General features: G+C 41.3%; 1 protein-coding gene across 2 annotated transcripts in view; it reads right to left on the reverse strand.

The window, feature by feature from the left end:
• The window catches only part of SLIT3 (slit guidance ligand 3), a 574,817-nt gene that overhangs the window by 136,526 nt on the left and 422,406 nt on the right, over positions 1–15,885 (reverse strand). For both annotated transcript variants that reach the window (XM_056516502.1, XM_056516503.1), the window contains 3 exons: positions 13,799–13,940; positions 4,111–4,182; positions 2,516–2,587 (listed from right to left, as the gene is read on the reverse strand). In XM_056516502.1, coding sequence (XP_056372477.1) covers positions 2,516–2,587; positions 4,111–4,182; positions 13,799–13,940 — 286 coding nt within the window. The remainder of the gene's footprint in view (positions 1–2,515; positions 2,588–4,110; positions 4,183–13,798; positions 13,941–15,885) is intronic.

A 15,885-nucleotide genomic window follows, 5' to 3' on the forward strand; every position in this document is an offset into this window, starting at 1 on the left:
GTATCCATATATAGTATGTATTTCCTAGACATACTGTAAATCCAACGATCTAGTGATCAAATGGTCAAAATTTTTAATTACCGTAGTGAATAACAAGACAAGACATATGTAAATCTGTAACAATGTAGTCTGACCTTGCAAGTAAGGATTTCTTTTAGCTGTTTTGCTTACTTTTCAGTTCGGAAAATAAGCAGAAAAATGTTCTGAATCCCCCTGTGTCAGATTGTCTGATGACTTGGAATTATAATCAAGATGTGACATTAAGTGTCTCAAATGAGGATGTTAGATTGCTCCAAATACCGGAGAGCAGAGATGAGAACACCAGACACCAGAGCCCCAGTTGATGTACTGGCTCCAGAGAAGTCTTTAATCACCAAACAATTTCTAGGTTACTCATGTAGAAAGGACTTTAATAGGGTTATGTGAGTTCTATTTTCAGAGTCTGCAGTCTACATGAGCAATTGCTAATTTAAGAGAGATTAGTTTGTCTTTAGCGACTTGACAGTTGTCGGCCTAACTATGGGCCTACTCAGGAGGCAATTTAACATCTTTATAGTTATTTTCTTGCATTGCTTTAATAATGTATTGCAGGAACACCTAAGAAGAACGTTTGGCATACATATATTAGTGTGCATTCATTGGAGAGCATTTAAATTACATTTTAAGATGCAACTGTTGTCCAATATATTAGGTAATTTAAGTACAATTGTATTTCTATATGATTTATGAGCTATGAAGGTGAAAACAAATCTCTTCTGTCCTTGCACCACTTTGCCAATATTCTGTTATGAAGACTAAAGATAGAAGTAAAGATGCAAAGGTTTAACCTTGGTATAGCCAGGGGTTGATTTGTCTAAGAGGCTTGTTCTGTTGAAGCAATTATACATTGCATATTTCATATCACTCCAATAGACACAAACAATAGCTATAAAGATATACTGGGGACTGGAGCAATTCAATCAATTGTCATATATTAGATGACTATCTGTAATATACATTGTTTAATTTTTGTAAAATATTTTTGTCCTTCCAGCTACTGCCTGTGTGTCTCTGTAAGGAGTCCAAATACAGTTGTGGGTGGACAAGCAGGGCTCTGTGCACTAAGGACAAGCAGGGTTCTGTTCACTGAGAAAAAGCAGGGCTCTGTACACCGAGGACAAGCAGGGCTCTGTACACCGAGAACAAGCAGGGCTCTGTACACCGAGAACAAGCAGGGCTCTGTACACCGAGGACAAGCAGGGCTCTGTACACCGAGGACAAGCAGGGCTCTGTACACCGAGGACAAGCAGGGCTCTGTACTTGGAGGACAAGCAGGGCTCTGTACTCGGAGGACAAGCAGGGCTCTGTACTCTGAGGACAAGCAGGGCTCCGTACACCGAGGACAAGCAGGGCTCTGTACACTGATGTCAAGCAGGGCTCTGTACACTGAGGACAAGCAGGGCTCTGTACACTGAGGACAAGCAGGGCTCTGTACACTGAGGACAAGCAGGGCTCTGTACACTGAGGACAAGCAGGGCTCTGTACACCGAGAACAAGCAGGGCTCTGTACACCGAGAACAAGCAGGGCTCTGTACACCGAGGACAAGCAGGGCTCTGTACACCGAGGACAAGCAGGGCTCTGTACACCGAGGACAAGCAGGGCTCTGTACTTGGAGGACAAGCAGGGCTCTGTACTCGGAGGACAAGCAGGGCTCTGTACTCTGAGGACAAGCAGGGCTCCGTACACCGAGGACAAGCAGGGCTCTGTACACTGATGTCAAGCAGGGCTCTGTACACTGAGGACAAGCAGGGCTCTGTACACTGAGGACAAGCAGGGCTCTGTACACTGAGGACAAGCAGGGCTCTGTACACTGAGGACAAGCAGGGCTCTGTGCACTGAGGACAAGCAGGGCTCTGTGCACTGAGGACAAGCAGGGCTCTGTGCACTGAGGACAAGCAGGGCTCTGTGCACTGAGGACAAGCAGGGCTCTGTGCACTGAGGACAAGCAGAGCTCTGTACACTGAGGACAAGCAGGGCTCTGTACACTGAGGACAAGCAGGGCTCTGTACACTGAGGACAAGCAGGGCTCTGTACACTGAGGACAAGCAGGGCTCTGTACACTGAGGACACACAGGGCTCTGTACAATGAGGACAAGCAGGGCTCTGTACACTGAGGACAAGCAGGGCTCTGTACACGGAGGACAAGCAGGGCTCTGTACACTGAGGACAAGCAGCGCTCTGTACACTGAGGACAAGCAGGGCTCTGTGCACTGATGCTCTCATATTAGGATGATTAACAAGCCAGGAGCCTGCACAGAGCCCTGCTTATCCACCCACCCTTCCTGTATTTCGTCTCCTCACAGAGACACACAGGCATAAAATATACATTGTTTTTTTAACCAATGTATATTACAAAAATACATATAATGGTATTATATACATTATACAATTTTTTTTTGTTAACAACAGGTACACTTTACGCTTGTGGTATTCTTTTTTGCACCTTTGCTTAATATGCTTAGTGAAGTTACTTACAGTGAAGTGAGGGATTTTAATCCGCTGAAAGCATCTGGTGCAATGTCTGATATTTGGTTTTTGCTGAGGTCTCTAAAAATAAAAAATAAATTTGAGTTTATAATGCTACATATAGCGTAAAACACATACATTTTTATACAGTGGTGTTATGAAAACAAAGATGGCATGCAAGATAAGAAATGTTGTATATGTATAAACGTCACTCAACATTATTTATGTATAACTTGTTTGGTTAAAATGGGTCTCCAATTCTACATATTGTTGGCCTATCCTCAGGAAAATATCATCAATATATAATCGTCATAGTGCAGACATCTGGCATCCCTGCCTATCAACTGTTGTGTAGAACCGCCACAGCCAGATCCATTCTCTAAACTGGGCTGGAAGGAGTTGGCGTCTTTCATTGTGCAGTGACCATATTAGGTTACTGCATCTCAGATTCCATTGAGGTAAATGGAAGTTGAGGTGCAGTTACACAGCTGGGAGAATGCTGTGAACCCAGTTCACAGCATAGGTTTAGGTGCTTTTCAGAGGTTCCGAGTGTCAGCACCTCCTTCATCATATACTGACTAAAATAAAAAGATATTACTGTGGAATCTGTAAAGGAACAGACATCATGGTATAAGAACACTAAAGGCATTAAGTACAAAAATGTTGGCATTACCATGCAGAGTTACCTCAACCCTTATCACTACCAATGCATAGAGAGTGCAACAGTTATTAATTCTGGTCATGTGTGCATTCAAAACACATTGGTAGCACCGTATTCACCGTTATTGGTGCATTCATCGATATAACCATAAAAAATCTATGGCATTCCATATCTCAAGCACAGAACCCTGGCATTTTCTGTGATCGTTGTTGTCTGTGCTTTCAGGTACACTTAATACCAGATGTTAAATGCTGCTTAAGGAGTACCTGCCGCTATCTCCATTGCTTTATATTATGCTGCTGATATGTTGCCCTCTTCCTTACCTGCCCCCTGCAGTTTTTCTTTTTCATTTTTGCCCAATATTTCCTTCATAATCCTCTTTCAAAGCTTGCTCCCTGCATGTAGTGTTCAATGTAGCTGAGGTGCGCCATGCAGCGTGCGCAGCGCTCGCTCCCATCTGTCTGGCTGACAGGCAGGGAGCTGCACTGTGCTCATCAGTGTCCAGGCTGCACTATAATAGTTAGGACTCATGCACGAGTCTGAACTCTATGAGAGACTTGTGGCCGGGACATGTAGGGAGACCCCTAGTGGTCAGTTTTTACAAGTCATAATAAATATAAAAAAAAATTTATGACATGGTATTAGAAAGTTGTTTCTAATACATTAATTAACAACATATGAAAAGTTTTTGTGATGACAGGTACTCTTTAAATGTAACAGGTCATTGATATAGTGCACAGTCTAATAAAATGGCATCCAAGGATCATGTCCGCTTTGTAGGTCCCAACTTGTGCAGCTGCGCCTCACAAGGAGAACAATGGCACATTTACCTGTAGTAAACAACAGGCATGGCCAATGATTTATGGCAGACTTTATCCAATTCTCCGCTGTAATAAGATCATTAAATATAAGATCCAATATTCTCCTAATATATCAGACTTACATTCTCTTGAGCTTCTTGTACTGAGTAAACGCTCCAGCTGGAATACTCTTGATGGAATTCTGTTCCAGCCGTCTAAGAACAAAACAAGTAAAAGATAGAAAAATATTATTTGTACTGTCTGCTTACCATCTTGGTCTGAGATGACCACATATCTGCGTCATACACTTATTATGCTGCTTGAGAATATAATAAATGGTTATAATAAAATTGTTTGAAGCTTGTTTGTCCAACTTGTTGAACTGGTACTGTCAGAGATTTTTGGACCTCTGGATATGGTTTGCGAGCTTTGCAGAAACACACATACAAATTTTATATGGCCAAATTTATCTGAAGCTGTTCCACTATCTGTGAAAAATAACACACTGTAAATGTGACTGTCAGTATGGATATGCTTTATGGTTTGCCTTTTGTGTACAAAAACAGCAACATTTCTACAAGTTAATATACTAAACCATTGAAGGCCTTTTCATTCTGCCACCATGTAATTCGTGCCAATGTGGACTCTGTTGTTGTTGGAAAAGAACAATTACCAGAGTAAATAAGGAAAAGAACAGTTGGGATAAAAGACCAGACAGTGTGGTTAGAAACCACCATCACTTAGCTGCGAACATGTCATATAATCATTGTCTGAACCTCTGTAATTCATTAAAGCGATACTATCAATTAAATACATTCATGTCATAGAGACATGTTACAAGTTTTCATCAGTTGGGGTCTGATTTCGCAATGATCGCTATGGGATTATATTAAAAATCTATGGAGATATCTCTATGCAGCAATCAGAGAGAAAGGGGGAGAGACACGTCTCCATCAATAGGTGGGGGTCTCAGCACTCAGACCCCAACTGGTAAAAATAATCGATCTTCTCTTCTCCTCTTTAGTCCATCCTGACATTTCTGTCTGCCACCCAATTTTCTACCCTATTACAACCACTGCATTGGTTGTCCATTTAGGCCTATTATATTTCATAAATGGACTTCTGTCCTTTATTATTATTATTCCTTGGCCCCTTATCCCTCCATTCTACAGTATCCCCTACACTCCTTGCCCCCTAATGAACTTCATATCTGTCCATACACTGATACTAGCTGGTTGGGTAACTGGCTTGTCCACCTTTTTTCTACTACTTTATTTAGAATAATAGATGGCTGGATCACTATACAAAACAAACATTTTTACCCTATGTCATACTTGGCACCGCCTTTTTGACACTTATGCTCTAAGTTTGACAGATTTCCTTTTTTTAAAAAAAAAAAAAGAATAAGTAAATAAAAGGTACAGCTGACCATTTCTTCAGAGACACCAGCCCTATAGTGTTGTCCTCATGTATTATGGCTGAAACTGCAGCCAATCACTGGCCTAAGACGTCATATGCTTTCCTATTCCGTTGTTTTCATACTTCAACCCATTTTCTGCCCACATGCAATTTTTTAAAAAAGCTCAAAAGGCGTTCCAAAATCCTTTCTCCAACATTTTTTATTTTGTTATATCTATCTATCTAAGGAATGACATGCAAGTTACACATATTACTATGTAACATCATTTGTTTGTAATGTGTCAAAAAAGGAAAAAAAAAACCAAATATATATACCGTATTTTTCGCCATATAAGACGCTCCGGCATATAAGACGCACCCAATTTTAAAGCATAAAAATCTAGAAAATAAAGATTCGGAACCAAATACAATGTAAAGTATAGGACAATGATCTTCAACCTGTAGACCTTCAAATGTTGCAAAACTACAACTCCCAGCATGCCCGGGAGTTGTAGTTTTGCAACATCTGGAGGTCTGCAGGTTGAAGACCACTGGTATAGGAGGTAGTACTCAAGTGTCCCCGCCGCTCCGGACCCGTCACCGCTCGTCAGCGCTGCCCTGGATGTCGCCCCCCCCATTGCTGTCGCTGCATCCCCGGGGTGTCCCCGTTGCTCCGGAACGTCTCTGCTGCCCGGTATCCTCACTCTCCGTCACCGCCATCACGCCGCTATGCACGCCGCTCTACACGCCGCTCCTATTGGATGACGGGACGGCGTGCGCGACAACGTGATGACGATGAAGGAGAGCACTGGCCATGCACGGGATCCCGCCATGGAGCAGACACCGAGGAGGCAGGTAAGGTCCCTCCCGGTGTCCTGTAAGCTGTTCGGGACGCGGCGGTCCCGAACAGCCCGACTGAGCAGCCGGGTTAGTGTCACTTTCGCTTCAGACGCGGCGGTCAGCTTTGATAGCCGCGTCTGAAGGGTTAATACAGGGCATCACCGCAATCGGTGATGTCCTGTATTAGCCGCGGGTCCCGGCCGTTGACGGCCGCAGGGACCGCCAGTTTTAATGTGTATTTGTCGTATAAGACGGACCAACTTTTCCCCCCCAGTTTTGGGGAAGAAAAAGTGGGTCTTATACGGCGAAAAATATATATGTATTGTTTTTTTCCTTTTCTGACACATTACAAACATATCATTTAACATATTAATTTATGCAGCTTGCATGTCATTAGTTAGATATCGCCAAAATATTGCTATTGCTACGCTATTGCTATTGCCCCTGGTTAGTGCTGTTTTCACCTATATTTGCTACCTCACGTCACAGATGTAACAATGTTATACTAGTCCCAGAATTTTTGGTTTCTGCACAATTGAACTTTATTTGATAGCAGAATGCACACTGCTAGATTGACAACAAAATATCTTTTTTTTTGCAATAATGTATGAAAGAGTTATATCTTATTCTGTTGATACACTACAATGTAACAATTATTAATATTGTATTTCTCCTATTTAACAAGGTCTGAGTTTTGCTGTGGGTAAAGTGTATAGTATTTGGAACATTTTAATAATAAACATAGTAAAAGCATATTAGAAATAAAGTTGAAATCATGAATTTCTATTCCAAATGCCCAAAACCCTTAAACATGAACAACTCATAATACTCTCAAGAATCCTGTCTGACTTATAACAAGCTGGTTCCCCAGTCACTGGTAGCAGCAGAATTCTAAATGAACATGTTCTACAGACTCAAGACAGACTACGGGCCATTTCAAGCCAATTTCTGTGGATGACAATCACAAGAGTTTATTTCTAGAGACTAATGTAGGGAGAAAATTGAATTGTTGTGCTTAGCAACCAACCAGATTGTAGTGGTTTATCTGGAGCAGGTTAGAGAATAAAGCCTTTATCCTAAGCAGATTGTGCAAAGATGACTGGCATGGAAGTAACAAAAATGTCTACATTTTAGTTAATAGCCTGAAATGTTACGCTAACTTGATGGGGGTACGTCACTTTTCAACCAAATTAGCTATGTAAATAATATGAAACTAGCTTGTAAATAAGAATTTTGTCAAGCCGTGGCTGCTAACTGTAGATACAACTATGGCCAATATCCTTACATTTGGAACAGACTATTTAAAGGAAAGTACAATCAAAATAAATTCCTGATATGTCAAATAGATCACATTGGTGAAGTCTGTGATCTCTGGTCACCAACGATGTTAACCCCTTTGACACTGCTCATGGAGAATCTAACAAAAAAGGACCAATAAAATTAATGGGTGTGTTTTCAATGATGTGTTAGATGTCCAGTGACAAAAGTCTAAAGGCCCCACTACACAGGGCAATTGTTCGACAGATGAAAAGTTTAAAAATCATTGCTTGTTTGTGGCACACTGCCCTGTAACACTGGGCAAGTACGGCCAAAAAAATGACAGAAGAAAGGGCTCGACAAATAATCCAGTGATAATTTGTGCGGTCTTACCCACTCAATACCAGGCCATGTAAAAGGCTCTGTAAACCGAGGGCCAATAAAGGAGCTCATACTGGGTGGGAGTCAGGCTGTGTAATAAAGACCCAAAGTTAGGAATGCTTTTCCTTCTATTAATCCAAAATCCGTGTTGGTGCCACAAGTCAGACTTCACCAAATACATAGTTACATAGTTAGTATGGTTAAAAAAAAGTCATACTTCCATTAAGCAAATAATTGAAGGGAAGGGTGCGATGGGATGAAGGGGAAGGGATGAGATTTTATATTTCTGCATAAGCATTAATGTTATTTTGTTCTAGGAATGTATCTAACCCTGTTTTGAAGTTTTTAACTGTTCCTGCTGTGACCAGTTCCTGAGGTAGACTGTTAATCCAAATCAGTGTTGGTGCCACAAGTCAGACTTCAGCACAAGTCAGACATCCATCCATCAAGTTCAACCAAGGGATTGAAGGGAAGGGGTATGGTGGGATGAAGGGGGAAGGAATGTGATTTTATATTTCTGCATAAGCATTAAAGGGGTATTTCAGGCAAAAACATCTTATCCCCTATCCAAAGGATAGAGGATAAGATGTCTGATTGGCACTGCACTGCTGGGACTCCCCGGGATCTCCCTGCAGCACCCGCATTCTATGCGGGGCTGCGTCTCCAGTTTCGGAAACCACTGTCACACCCCCTCCCATAGACATGAATGGAGGTGGCGTGGCGTGACGTCACGTCCCCAGTTCCGGAAACCTGGAGGTTTCCGAAACTGGAAACGCAGCCCCGCATAGAATGCGGGTGCTGCAGGGAGATCGCGGAGGTCCCAGCAGCGGGCCCTCCATTATCAGACATCTTATCCCCTATCCTTTGGATAGCGGATAAGATGTTTTTGCCCGGAATACCCCTTTAATGTTATTTTGCTCTAGGAATGTATCTAACTCTGTTTTTAAGTTTTCAACTGTTCCTGCTATGACCAGTTCCTGAGGTAGACTGTTCCATAAATTCACAGTTCTTATGGTAAAGAAGGAGTATCGCCCCTTGAAACTAAACCTTTTCTTCTCCACACGGAGGGAGTGCCCCCTTGTCCTTTAAGGGGGGTTTAACCTGGAACAGTTTTTCCCCTTATTTTTTTGTATGGGCCATTTATACACTCACATACGTTTATCATATCCCCCCTTAAACGTGATCTTCTGTATGGGGCCCATCTACTTATCAGTCCTTGGCGCACTACCATTTTTCTGGATGAACGCAAGTGACGGCCCACTAAATCACTGACATTGCTGCGATCGGTGATTGGCTGAGTGGGCCGTCATTTGCGATCCTCCAGGAAGGTGGGAGCGGCTCTGCTCAGAGGATGTGAAAGTAGCTGGGGCCCCATACAGGAGATTGCCATCAGACACTTATCCCCTATGCTGTGTCTAGTCCAGTTTCCTGGACTACCCCTCAGTTCCCTGGAGCACCCTTTTAAACATAAAAAAATACATAATAGTTACCTACCTTGATCCCCTGCAGCTGCCATTATGACAGCTTCCGGTACAGGAACTAACAGTGATGAGTAGATTTTGGGAGTCAGGGTAGTCAAGTATTTTTATGTTTAACTTCCCTCCAGCGAAATATAAAAAGTCCTGAACAACCACTTTAAATATGATTTCATAAAATAAATAGCCAATCCTTAAGGGTGTGTTGTTCACATAGGTCTGTTGTACAGATTATGGTCATAGCACTTTCAATATTATATTCAATATCTAATAATCCATTTTCTGCAAACTTTTTTAAGACTCAATATTTGTCTTTTTGGGTAATTCTTCAGATGTCAATCCCTGGGGTATGGAAGAGTCGTAACTTTTACATGATTATGGCTTCGCTACATAAGTGGCTCTGGTACCATCTATCCTACCTAATGCTGGGGAGGGTTACTCGTGAAATGGTAAAATTTCTTTCACTTCCTATTTTGTATTAAATAAACAAAATTTGATGTTGCGCATTTAGAATGCTGTTTTTTATGTTTACTTATCCCAGTGAGAAATAACTCGTAAAAGAAACAAAGAGAAATCTCTGAATAAAAACACTTTTTTATTTCTAGACTCTGTTGACACAGCCATTTTTTGTAGGATTACTAGCGGCAGTCTGAACATTATGGGATGAACACTGGTGGGCAGAGAGCAAGATAAATTAAAGGGTAATGCCCACAGCAAGGCCATAAATTCTATCCTGCAGCTCCAAGTGACATTATAAACCATGAGTCCAAACTCCTAGAGGTTTATCAATGTCACCCATCCCATGGCAGATATTACTGGTAGAGCGTTATTGTGCCATTGCAAATGCCTATACTGCAACCTTTATGAATAATGAGGATTCATATTTTACATGGCGTTTAATAAAGGATGTACTTTATTTTTTTGAAAAGCCAATACCGCATCATGCTTTTAGTAATTGTTTCACTATGGTTAAATGCTAAAATATATAGAATATAGTATATTTTGAGATTAGAAGAGTATTCAGAGATTACAATATTGATGGTCTATCCAAGACCATCATTGAGACAAGGCTGCAATATCTCGTACAGATTTTATTATATGTTTGGCATCATGTAAACAATAAGGAGGGTGCAGCTCTTGAGCAAAGAGGCCTCTCCAAAAAGCAGTTCATTGGGGGTGCTAGAAGTCAGCCCCCATGATAATCGAGCTTTGTTTTACAACATATGATCCCAATAACACCAGAATGCAAATAATAAAGCCCTACTAATATAATGCTGCTTATAGTAAAAGATCTTGCATTGTAAAAACATGGCCGCTGTAGAAGCGACCACATTTCTAGCCATGTCCGGGCTGAACTTCAGGTCAAATCCCATAACTCGGCGGGCTTGGTGGGATTGTTTAATAGTTTTATGAAATGAAGAAGAAAATGAACTTCCAGATCCATATGATTTAAAAATGTGAATATTTTATTTAATTCTTTATGACTAAGGGCACATGGGGCATCTGAAACGCATTGGTGTGTGCTCTGGTTTTTTATTTTGAGAATTTTAGTAAAATATTTAAGTTTTTATATTCTTGGGAGCCCATTTTTTTTTTCTACATACTGTGGAGTACTGCCTGAATTAATGGGGTACTCCGGTGAAAAACAATTTTTTTTTTAATCAACTGATGCCAGAAAGTTAAGCAGATTTGTAAATCTTAACCCCTTCAGTATTCAGCTGCTGTATGCTCCACAGGAAGTTTTTTCTTTTTACATTTCTTTTCTGTGTGAACACAGTGCTCTCTGCTGACACCTCTACACAGTGCTCTCTGCTGACACCTCTGTCCATTTTAGGAACTGTCCAGAGCAGGAGCAAATTCCCATCGCAAACCTCTCCTGCTCTGGACAGTTCCTGACATGGACAGAGGTGTCAGCAGAGAGCACTGTGGTCAGACAGAAAATACATTTAAAAAGAAAATACCTTCCTCTGAGGCTGATAAGTACTGGAAGGGTTAAGATTTTTAAATAGAAGTAATTTATAAATCTGTTTAACTTTCTGGCACCAGTTGATTTAAAAAAAATGTTTTTTTTTTATGGGAGTACCCGTTAAAGCGTACCCGTCAGATCCAACAAAAACATTTTTTATTTTAATATATCACTCAGTACCTAATCCTAACCATGTACATCTAATTTTTATCTATTATTTTTTTATTACACATTTAATTTAGCTCACTAGTCTGAATTCCTCTCAAAGGGAGGGGGTGTGGCCTCACTGTGCAGGTCTCCGCCCCCTCCCTCAGTATGCTGTCTGCTCACATCTCCCCTAGCATTATCAAATCTATAACTCCCAGCTTGTCCTCACTAACATTAGCGGGACACAAGCTGACAAAGAGAGGGATAGATGATGTGACTAGCAGATGGGTGAGGGGTGGAGGGGAAATGAGTGACGACGGAAAGGAGTGTGTGTGGGGATGTGGGAAGGACGGGGGGATGGGAAAGGGAGGGGAGGCCAAGAGGTGGGGAACGGGGAGGGGGGAAAGGGGGGGAGAAAAGGAGTGGAGAGGGAAAGGGACAAAGAGCAGGGGAAGGGGGGAGGAGGGGTGGAAGGGGGGAGCCAGGGGAAGGGGGGAGGAGGGGTGAAGCAAGAGGGGGGGGGAGTGGAGAAATGGTTCAAAGCTCTATACATTCATTTAAACCGTCTGGTATCAGGCATTTTAATTTTTTTCTCCTCCTTTCCACCCAGCTGTCAATCAAGGAAGTGTGTCCATGACAAAGGTGATGACGCATGGACACAGCAGGACTAGTATGTGTCCAAGCAGGCAGGGGGGGCAGTTGTTTGACTGGCTTTTTCACTATGAAATACTGAAAATGTTCTAATGAAAGCAATTGCAAAACCTATTGGTTATACATGCTTTACAACATATCAAAAGTTTTTGTATTTGACAGTGCCCATTTAAGTATGTAGATGGAACAACTTGTCTAAAGTAGTTTTATCCTGTTTATTGAGTGCTTATTAAACACATATAGGAATAACATTTCATGGATAAGGTACTTGGCACAACAAACATCTAAATAAATATCACAGAAATTCCTGTAATACCATAAAGATCCCACGCAAGTAAGCACTTAAATCCAGAAGAACAGAAAACGTGAATACAGATCAATTACTTTATTGAGGTATAATCAGTTAAAAACTACAACAGTGAAGGCCAAAGGGCCTATACAACAACATATACATCCAATGACACAGAATTACAACTGGAAACACAACAATAAGAGACTGCACAAAAAGGGCACTACCTCAAAGAAGGAACCCAAAAAATAGGGAACAAATGAACGGTATAGGGCGCCCCGGAAGAAGCCTACTGGTGGCGAAACGTTGGGCAGTGGCGCTCCTCATTTGCACTTTCATACCACTAGGTAATGTGAACATGTTTAATTCATGCCTTATTTATGGTTGGCTTTCACTCATTTGAGTGATCCCTATACCGTCATTTGTTCCCTATTTTTTGGGTTCCTTCTTTGAGGTAGTGCCCTTTTTGTGCAGTCTCTTATTGTTGTGTGTCCAGTTGTAATTCTGTGTCATTGGATGTATATGTTGTTGTATAGGCCCTTTGGCCTTCACTGTTGTAGTTTTTAACTGATTATACCTCAAAGTAATTGATCTGTATTCACGTTTTCTGTTCTTCTGGATTTAAACAACAAACATCTATCAACTCTTACAAGAAGAGCATTGTACAATGAAAAAGTATAGCATTTTACTATCCACAGTCTTTCCAGATATGAAATATTTATCCTCAAGATGAATGCATCCATTACTGTTGTATTTATTTTATCTCAGCTATCTTTTTTTAGTGGGAACGGGTTAGCATCTGTTACCCTGTGCACTACAGGAACAGTTTTGTAGCAATTTTCTGACTTCAAACAACATCTAATGCATAATGGTTTGTCAGTCTTCTCTATAACATAGATAAATCACAAGCAAGGAAAAAAGTGAAGCATCAGTACTGATAATTCTTGGCTGTCACACGAATGGAGGCTACAAATGAGATGGCCACGCTCTATTAACAATGCCTTTGTGCTCTGCTTGAGAGCTGTCATAAAATGTCCCTTCTGCATTTTTGGCTGTGAAAATACTTAATGCAAAGGTTAAAATATGTGAACAGTTTTTTCCTTTACTTTCAATGATTAAGATAGTAAATACAGCGATGTGTGTTAGGGCGATTTGTACAATACTGCACACACGCTGGTCTTTGTCTTGTAACACAGTAAATACACTGTATATACATTTTATAACTTCACTGCTTAGAACATTAGGATGACAAACACAGGGTAAATATGAATCAGGATAAAAAGAATTGATGTACACTAAACAACAAAGTGTGTTATTTATTGTATATGGTTTGATACTGGTAAAGCGGCTATTACAGAGGTGCAGTTGGCTCGTGAATGAATAAGCTCCGCCAGAGCTAATGACATTACAATAAAATGATTACTTACATCTCAATAATGCCTTCTGGTAGATTGGCTGGGATTTCAGTAAGTCCTTTCCCTCGACAGTCCACCACATTGTTGCTGCAGGCACAGGCAGATGGGCAGCTCACTGCATTGGCATTGCATGATGGAGGCTCATTTTGGGATCCTGTAAAATTACAGATCAGTATCAGTAAGCCCGGGAACTGTTCCTGTTTCTACTGAGAGACATGTACTTCATTTGAGTCCATGAAAACCATCACAGAAATATAGTATTGTTATATGTATATTCACAGAATGTAAATAGTAAAGATAGTAAAGCCCTACCAAAGTTGAGGAGTCAAAAAAAAAAACCAGGATAATCAAACATGTTTCCATGGAAATACATAATGTTCATAAGAAGTACAGACAGTCGGCATTCACCTTTTCTTTTTGAACTTTTTATTGGTAAATACTCACATACATATTATGGGGTGGACAGACATGAGGGGTAAAGCAAGGCTACAGCAGCCGTTTTGCACGTCTTAGTGCTTCATCGGGCCTCAAGGCCCGATGAAGCACAAAGACATGCGAAACGGCTTCTTGAAGAAGTTCAAGAAGAAATGGTGAGTGCCGACTGTCTGTACTTGTCCTACTGTTGCCTATCATTTGGATTTAAAGTCAGAGCACCACTTACTAAGACTATCTGAGACTCCCCGTGCCGGTTTGGGTGCCGGACTGTGCAGCGGCAGTACCGGACTAATAGTCTTTTTTCCATTATATGAAAATACCATTAGATTATGTTCACACATGGTGAAAACGCTGCAGATTTTATGCTAACATTCTATGCTATGTCAATTAATATAAATAAATGATTGAACACAGCATCAAATCTGCAGTGTACTTACTATCTGATATAAATTGTGTTCATAATACATAGCATATATATATATATATGCTGTAGATTGTATGCTAAAGTTTTATGCTACATAAATTTATATCAATTGAAGGAGTAGTGCGGTGAAAAATAACTTATCCCCTATCCAAAGGATAGGGGATAAGTTATAGATCGCGGGGGGGTCTGACCGCTGGGCCCCCCGCGATCTCCTGAACAAGGCACTGACAGTCTGCCAGAAGTGGCCATTCCAACCCTCGCAGGAAGGGGAGGGGGTGTCGGCCGCCGCTCCATGTGGGGGTTAGCATGTTCCCTTCCAGCAGACTGTCGGGGCCCCATTCAGGAGATCGTGGGGTGGTCTTATCCCCTATCCTTTGGGTTAGCAAATGACTCAGTGATAGGAAGTAGAGGGTTAGTATCAGTGGTACTCTGGTGGGTCCACATTACGTTTTGTCCATACAGTCACCGGATCCGGCTAGGGAGAGTATGAACCGGGCACTCCCGTATACCAGCCGGACCCAATAATAAGCCGACCTGAGTCAGATAGGGACTCCGATCGGCTAATTTTTGCCCCATATCCGGTTTTGTAACCGGACCTAAAGCCGCAGTATACTATGGTTTTAGATCTGGTCACAAAACCGGATACGGGGCAAAAACGAGCCGATCAGAGTCACTATCTGATTCCGGTCAGCTCATCCAGTGACTGTATGGTCATAATGTGCACCCAGCCTTAATCTGGTTGGGTGACAGTTACTAGTGGGGTACTGCAGGGGTCAGTACTGGGTCCACTTCTTTTCAATATCTTTATTAATGACCTTGTAGAAAGATTTCAAACAAGAATTTCTATATTTGCAGATTACATTGAACTGGGTAAGGTGATCACCACAGAGGAGGATAAAATAATATTACAGAGCCTTATTGCTATATTAATTATTAATTTTACAAGCTGGAGGCTTAAGCAATGGCAAATGAAATTTAATGTGCATAAATGTAAGGCTATGCACTTTGTAAAAACAAAGGGGGTTATCAAAACCTGTGCGAAGGAAAAGTTGCCCACTTGGATTGCTTCTTTCATTTTGCAAAGGACTTGTTAAAATGAAAGAAGCGAGCTGATTGGTTGCTATGGGCAACTCAGCAACTTTTCCTCTACACAGGTTTTTATAAATCTCCCCCATAAATAATAAAGCATTAGATAAAACTACTAACAAAAAATACTTGGGGATACTGGTGGACAGTAAAA

This window comes from Hyla sarda, chromosome 4 (assembly GCF_029499605.1).
Source record: "Hyla sarda isolate aHylSar1 chromosome 4, aHylSar1.hap1, whole genome shotgun sequence".
Lineage (NCBI taxonomy): Eukaryota > Metazoa > Chordata > Amphibia > Anura > Hylidae > Hyla > Hyla sarda.